At 39.9% G+C, this 8,216-nt stretch overlaps 1 protein-coding gene across 2 annotated transcripts; it reads right to left on the minus strand.

Moving 5' to 3' along the window:
* Positions 1 to 4,472: 4,472 nt before the first annotated feature.
* LOC149839644 (WRKY transcription factor WRKY24-like) lies at positions 4,473 to 7,945 on the minus strand. 2 transcript variants are annotated; one of them, XM_090002705.1, is made up of 5 exons: positions 7,562 to 7,945; positions 7,055 to 7,252; positions 6,238 to 6,908; positions 5,940 to 6,101; positions 4,473 to 5,223 (listed from the first exon to the last, which is right to left on the minus strand). In XM_090002705.1, the coding sequence occupies exons 1-5, from the start codon at positions 7,859 to 7,861 to the stop codon at positions 4,758 to 4,760; spliced, it is 1,797 nt and encodes a 598-aa protein (XP_089858831.1). In that variant the 5' UTR covers positions 7,862 to 7,945; the 3' UTR covers positions 4,473 to 4,757. The 2 variants fall into 2 exon arrangements, with proteins under 2 accessions (XP_089858831.1, XP_089858830.1); XM_090002704.1 differs by having other exon boundaries at positions 6,238 to 6,911.
* Positions 7,946 to 8,216: the final 271 nt, after the last annotated feature.

The raw sequence follows: 8,216 nt of genomic DNA on the forward strand, positions 1-8,216 counted from the left end.
ACCTAATGTCCTTTTAAAAAATGCTTACCAATTTGTCGAAATTCTTCCCATGCCCAAAATTGTCGATTTTCAACCTTTTTTAGGATAATTTTACCCTTTTCACAAGCAAGTTTGCTGATATTTATGCAATAGATATGTTTGCCATCCAAAGTTCGCAGAATCTTAATAACAAGGAGTCACATAAAAATTTCTTAGACATGATAAAATTCACATAAAAATTTGTGAATAAGGCTAACTTGAATCCCAACACACCTAAAATACGCAGATCTTTTGAGATTCTCAAGTTGAATGTGAACCTTTTAGAATTTAAAAGTTTGAATTCGACAGTTGCAGATGTCTTGACTTTTGCATAAATGACATACAAACTTTTTTTAACTAAAAATCGCTTATAATCAGGATGACCGCAAATGTATGGTGTAACCTTTGTAAATGTATGTTATGAATGTCCTTACCTTGCATATTTTCTTATTCAAGCTCAGCATGTTCACGTCATACATTAGCGGACGTCCTGACCTTCATGTACATACCATGTTAATCTCTTTTAACTAAAAATCACATAAAGTCAAGATGTTCAAAAATGTATGTCGTGACTTTCACAAATATTGTATATGATCCTTTTGTTAATACAATGCCAATCTATTTTAACATGCAAATATTATTTTGCGAATGTTCTTACCTTTAGATGTTTTTTATTCATATAAAGTCATTTTGTTTTGTTTTTTTTTTTGTTTTTTTATTTTTCTTTAAAACCCTAACCATTTTTCCTCTCTCCTTGCAACTATTCATAAGCATTTCATTTTTTAGCATTCCAACAAGGTTGCGGCAACTTTTTGTCCAACCTTTCCTGTCTTTCAGCACACATAACTTAGGAGAAAAAGTGAACCCTGAAAATAGCCGATAGCAATTCAAAGGGGTTGATGACAATTCAAAATGTGATAATGACAAATATTGGGAGAAGAAGTGTTGTTAACACCTAAAAACTCATTTTTGGTCATAACTTCTGACTTTGTATCCGTTTGACCTTATTTTTGGCTTGTTGAAAAGCTAAGAACATTCATTTTAACTTTTATTTTATTCAAAAACCTTAAAGAGGTGGTTTTGAACGTCAAAAATTAGATTGAAGTAACTTTTAGTAAATTTTTTTGAAGATTTTGACATGAAAAATACCTCGGTCCAAAATGGGTTGTTTGCACTCTTATGAGCATGGATCTCAACCCTATGATCAAACATAATGTTTAAGTTCTTGAAGTCCCACATAACACTATCAAATGATTGCAACTATTGCATTCCTAGCACCATATTTGTGCCCTTAAGAGAGAGCACCTACATGTTAAGCTTAAATTTGTTGCCTTGGATTTCGACTTTAACATTTGGTCATTAGCCCAAGCACCTCAATTTTGATCCATACCAACAACCACTTCAAAGGTGTGTTGTGGTAGGATCTCATAGCTCACCTTCTTAGACATTTTGGTACATAGAAAGTTCTGGGTAGATCCGGTATCTACCAAAATAGAAATGAGGGCATTCTTGAGCCTTGGTGTCACCCACATACATTGGGGTTTGACTACCCAAAAAGTGCATGGTAATAGATCTTTGAGGTGCCCTCTTCTTCATTTTCCTCCTCACTCTCTTCCATCTATTCTTCTTCTCTTTGATCTTTACTGTCACTTGTTAGTTGTTACAGTGTACATGTTTAGGGATTTACATTTGTGGCCCACACGTTACTTTTCATCGCAATAGTAGCATAGCCCCAACTTTCTTCGCTCCTCCATCTTCTCATTTGAAAGTCTCTTGATCTTCACGTCTTTTGGGAACTTGTATTGGGTCTTGTAGCCTTCTTTTGGGTGCTCTTTGAGTGTCAAAAGTGCCCCCTCATCAGACTTAGCGACTGCCTTATGGTCATGTGGCAAAATTTGGGATCGGTTGGCCGGTTTCACTTAGAACTTATGAGTGCTCGGTTCTATTCGGTGAGTTGGGCAATCTCATAACATTGGATCAGACTTATGATCTTTGAAGTTTTCACTTCAATCATAATTTCTTTCTTAAGTCTGGATATGAAAGTAGCAACCGAGGAGTCATGATACCATCCTTTGACTAGGTTGCTTAATCTCTCAAACTCTGCTTGGTATTCTTGTACACATTGGGTTTGCCTAATTTGGGACAAGTTGACATTGTGATTCTCATATGCCAATGAACGAAACCTTAATGCTACAGCTACAGCCTTGGTGAAGGATTCACAGTTGGAAGTTCGAAAATAGGACTCATACATCTGGTACCATCGAATTGTATCATCCTCCATATGTAAAGTAGCTAAGTTCACCCTTTCGTGCTCTTCGGTTTGTGCAATCTTAAAGTATTTCTCCACCTTAAACAACCAGCAGTTTGGGTCTTGACCATTGAGCTTCGTGAAGTCCATCCTAGGCTTTCTTGCTTGCACTTACTGTGATTGCTGCTAGAGGCTTCATTTTGTGGATATCTCAACTCTTGTAGGCTTCTTAGGATTGCTTCAAGTTTGGTGTCCATGGTTACCATTTTCTCTTCTATTGGGCTCATCCTTCCTTTGAGATCATTCAACTCAGTATTCAAGGTCTCAAGTCTTTCATTTTGGTCTGCTCTCAAACCATCCACAAGGTCTTGAGCTCTTGTGGTCATGGTCCAGTCTTGATTATCACTAGGTTCGATTTTGGTTTTTTGAGGGATGTGTTGGGTTCAATTCGGGTGGTGTTTAGTCTATGGGTCTTTTTTTTTTTTTCTTGTTATAGGCTGTCTTTAGGGTGTGTGGTCAAAAATTAAAATGAGCATATCAAAATCATTTATTTAATGTTAAAACTATAATTATGAAAAGATGATATGACCAGCTGCCATGATTACATTTTTTGACTTTGTAAACAGAAAGCCAACGATAAAAGTATTTGCAATTACACAATGACCTTACCGATATTCTAATGCCAGTAGATAAAAGGGGTATAATAAAAATATTTTCTTAAGGTTAAAATCATAATAATAAAAAATATTTATTTTCTCAAGAGCAAGATAGTTTTTTCTAGTATTTCAAGTGTGTGTGTGTATATATATATATATATACTATTAAATTTCAAAATTAAAATATTACAAAACTGCCATCTTTCTTCACCTTTTAATACCAAAATATTACGAAAATACCAAAACATCAAAGTGAACTGTAAACGAGCCACATGAAATTATCAAAAACAACCAATGGGGGCTCCGCTTATCTGGTAGGAGCAGCTAGTGCACGTCACATTGTGTTGGGAATAGTGTAACTGGTACGGGTCTGCCGAACTCTGGCTTGCCTTTCAAAAAACAAAAAAATTATTAAAAATAGTCTTTCACAAGTCTCAATGTGTTTGCCAGCTCAAAACGAACTATACAAGCAGTCCGGATCACATGGTACAAATTGTGTGCATTAAGCACCTGATTGCACTCCATCAAGCCTTGCCCCCCCCCCCCCCCCACCACAACTGACAGGTATGTTTGCGAGTTCAAAACAAGCAGAGCATCTCGTTTAAGGGTCATACAGTAAACTAGCCTATACGAGCTGAGCTGAGCTGAGATGAACGCCTCCTGTGCTTGATTATGCATACCAATAGGTTCGTGTTCGTCTCGTTTAATTAACGATCCGAACGCAAACGAGCTTTTGATGAGCCGAACTGAGCTAAGTAATGAGTGGCTTGGTTCGTTTCCCAGCCCTAGGCAGTATATAATCCCCATCCTTTCACATACTTATGCTTGAATGTAAAAAAAACAAAAGGAAAATTAGCATCGAAGACACGTGGTCGTTTCTCCATGGTCTTTTGGTAAACAAACAGTAAGATGATACCTTGACGTAGAGGTGAGTTCTTAAATTAAGTCTGAATGCTCTCTGCTTTCATGTCAACTACATTAATGTGATAATATATAAAACCCTGATTTGACCTTTTTTTTATTTTTACTTTATGGCATTTGAGAAAGGTGAAGCTGATTTGATTATATTATCTCTTCCACAAACCAAGGGTCTCTCTTTTCAAATTAATTTCTGCAGCTAACAACGCGTAGACAGGCTCCTTTCAATTAATTTCAAGCGTGATGTTGGGCATCATGAAGGTGGTCTCGGTCAAAAAGGCATGCAAAATCCTGTGATACCTATTGAATTCCCCGTGGCCAGTACTCTCCTTGGTTGAAGCTTCCTACTCAGGTAACAATCAACCTTATACACGTATAAGAGAAAGCCCCAGCTCCAAGTTTTTGACCAAGTCATCAGTCAAATAAGGCAAAAAGAACATCTAGAACAACTGTTCCTACCACTCATATAGACCACTAAGCACTAGATCTTGGGGTTATATAATCAGACTCTGTAAATCCATACGTGGATGTTCCATATGCTTCTTCCTGATGGGGACCCACTTGACATCTAGATATTTTTATGGTTCAGTGGTTATCATCATTGTCATCAATAAGAAGGGGTTATTAACAAATTTTATTTATTGAACAATTATCAACTACCTTTGTTTTAATTTCAATTCCTGAATTCCTGTTTCCTGTGCTTGAGATACATGAGTAAGAGGGACCTGGCAGAGGCTGATCAGGTACCAGAACAAATGAAAAAATGATTGCCAACAATTCGTATCATTCAACAACACAATCTCGGTAACAATCTAACCCCAATCGATCAGCCATCACTCAGCTTCAAATGGATTGAGTTGGTCTACACCAAGTCTCTGTCTTTTTGGGATCACACTGAGGAATGATTAACCTACTTATCAACACAAGAGTGAGTCTTCAATCAGAAAGTCATCCCTTGGTTCTTCCTTGGCCTTTAAGAATCCATCACCCATCTGGTGGTGGTGTTGGTGGCGCATTTCGCCCATGAAAGTAGCCATCGGATTTCCGAAGCTCGACGTCGCAAAGCAGCCATCGTCCTGCAACATGTCAAGCATGAATGAAGCTTGAGGTTCAGGCTCCAGTTTCCCTCCCAAGATGTGGTTGTTTGTCATGTGATTTGCAGGCTTAAAGATGGCTGAAGGCCTAAATATGGAACTCCCCATGCCCGTCTCATCCGCCACCGGCGGACGACTGACTCCTCCATGGGCACCACTGCCTCGTGCAGGAGGGACATCATGGTTGTGCTTTCCCTCATATGTTGTGATTACTGACCTCGGATCATGTGAAGCTCTCTCCACATGCTTTCTTACTGGACACCCCAGGCTTGTGCATTTGTAGTAGCTCCTGCAATTAGTCAAGAAAACCAAAAGTCAGAGATGCACACATTGCCAACATGGCCCTTTGAGAAACTAATAAGCAATCATGAATCATAGGCAATAACTATATATCGTAATGGGGAGTGACGCAAACATGCTAAATGAAATATGGTAAATAAAACATGTTAAATGGGTTTATCAGGCTTTTTTGTTTTGTTTTTAAATTCTAACCGTGCACATGTGATCTACATACTGAGTCTCATAGGGATCAGCACGTTCTATTCTCATACATGAGTGAGTTTTTATAAGGTTATAAAAATCATCAGTCCAAAATCTTTGTAAAATTTTAAGACACCAAATATCATTTTCTTCATCGAAAACATATGATTCATAGTAAATTGACCATGCCAAACACATCTATGAAGTCAGAATAGCAAAAAACACCAAAAAAAAATGAACCTATTTAGCATATTTCATTTAGCATGTTTGGATCACCCGATCCTAAAAGGGTATGTAGATTGGGCATCATGAAACACTCACTCGCATTATAGGCTAGACATATATACGTGCTAGAATACAGTTTGTTTTTTGTTTGAATCATGCACAAGGACAGCAAAAAGCATAGGGAACAAGCATAAGCTTCTTGGTTTGTGGGCGTGTGGAGCATGCCATGGAACAAGATAGCCAAAATTACCAACCAAGATTTCGGACACTTAAATAGATGAAAAAAGGAAGAATAATCACCTCGGATTGGGGTTCCCCTTCACTACTTTTTGTCCGTACTTTCTCCACCGATAACCATCATCAAGGATATCGATATCGCTGGTCGTCTGCACCACAACCCTTGGCTCCCTAACGGTCTTACCAGCAGAGGCTGAAACACCCTCATTGTCATTCTCTGTTTTCCTGGAAAAGAAGGCACAGTCAATTTCTACTTCACTTTCATAATCGGTCTAGATATGAATTTGTATGCTTTACTATAGTTTCTGTGCTCATCATGAATGGAGAGAGAGAGAGAGAGAGAGAGAGAGAGAGATCTTACCAACGCTTCGCATTGGGCTCATCATCGTCGAAATCGTCCCTGGCCGATCTGCTCTGGTCGACTTCTTCGTCTCCGTCTCCGAACGACAGTGACGAATTGTCAGGGGTTCCAGAGGGATCGGCTTGGACTAGATGGCTCATGAAGGAATGATCAAATGCTTCCACTAACGAATTTTCAGGAGTGTCGACCTTAGCAGCCTCCATGTTAGCCTGCGACGAATTGCCGGCCAACGATCTTCGGCTCGATTGGGGCTTTGGATGATTATGCGTGCCTTTGTAAACAATCTGAGTAACATGACCATCCAAGGATCTTTCAACCTTCTTCTTTGTTGGGCAATTTGGGTGTGTGCATTTATAGTAACTGCGCGGGTTTTCGCTGCATTTCACTTGTTTCTGCCCGTATTTCCTCCAATTATATCCATCCTCAGACCTTTTCTGATCTTTCAGTGTCTGAATTGGTTGAGAACTCTGGTTTGAGTTCTGCTGGAATCCAGGATTTGACTGGAAGCTGTTTGAATTTGTCTGCAAAGTTGGAATTTCAGGCGGAACTCTCTGAACAGGAGGGTTGAATTTTGCATCTACTGTGCTGTTTCCCAATGATCCTGTGTAGGCCGCTACTGATAATTCTGAGAATCTGCTTTGTTGTTGTTGCTGCCTCTGTAATGGCTCCTTCTGCTGAAGACACCAATTACCAAATAGTTCTCTAAATCGGAATTCTTAAACTTATGAGAATGAAAAGAAAACGTCCCTGGAAAACAGAATTAAGGGGAAGACAGAATCTGTTCCAAAAAAGATGATCGATCGATTGGTTGAATTACCGTGGAGATCGTTGATTGTAAAACGGATTCGCTCGACTGTGCGGTGTTTGGTACGAAAGAAAAATCCGAGAGGCTCTTCTCTTCCACCTTGACACCTTGCTGCTGGTAATTACCAACTTCAGCCGTAGAACCAGAAAAATTATTGCTCCATTTGAACCACTGAGAAGGGAAAGTTCCAGTAGTCGGTGACGACAAAATCTGAACAACCAAGAAAAAAAAAAGGTAAACTTAACGAATCAGTTCCTCACAAAACCTGCAAATGACGTCAACCCCATAATTGTGAACATCCCTCACCAAATCAAAATAAACAAATTAACTAATTATCAATCATATGCATCTTGCCGTGCCATAGAAACACATGTACAGAGAAATTAATTCACATAGACTGATAATAGATGCCATTTCATAGTTGCATGAGAGAGAGAGAGATGTTGTTATAGCATCATAGAGAAAATTTTTGAAACACACGAGGGTAGGAACATAAAAAAGAAGATGAGAATTACTTACGTTAGAACAAGAAAGAAGAACGGGTGAGTCGAGGAGCTCAGCAGGGCTGAGGCCTGGAGGTATGGAGAGATAAGAGGAAGGAGAGAGAGCGGGAGGGGAGATTGGAATCGAGGGGGGTGGGATGGACTTGAATCTTGGAATTCCGACTCCCGAATTTCTATCTGAAGGAGGCCTCGTCGTCGTCGTGGAAAACGCGAAACGGCTCTCCGGGAAGCCGGCCATGCGTTCTGGCGGGTCGGTTCCGGCGAGCAGGCCGGTGAAGGTGGTGGCGGTGCTGCTGCCGCTGCCGCTGCTGGTCATGTGGAGTTCAACACAACGAGAGAGAGAGAGTAGAAGAATTGTTCAAAGAGAACAAAGAGAGGAACTTGAAAAGGGAGAGGAAGATGATGGGAAATGGTGAGAGACGCAGATGAAGGCCTAAGCATCTTCGTGGAAACACGCAATTCGAGCAATCCAGTCAAACCTCGAACTTTGACTGTCTTGAGGCGGCTGGTGTGTCTCTCTCTCTCTCTTCCCTCCTGTTTTTGTCTTTTTTCAAGAAGAAAGACCGGCGTTCCAATCCGGCGTATCTTTGGATGTCAAATCAGAATTTGCCTTGTGGCTCACCGTCCGTATCGGTTACGACAGAGTCGACGCTGTGGGGATTCGACCGTGA

Source organism: Nuphar pumila, chromosome 4, assembly GCF_984573655.1.
Source record: "Nuphar pumila chromosome 4, dmNupPumi1.hap1.1, whole genome shotgun sequence".
In the NCBI taxonomy this organism is placed as follows: Eukaryota; Viridiplantae; Streptophyta; class Magnoliopsida; order Nymphaeales; family Nymphaeaceae; genus Nuphar; species Nuphar pumila.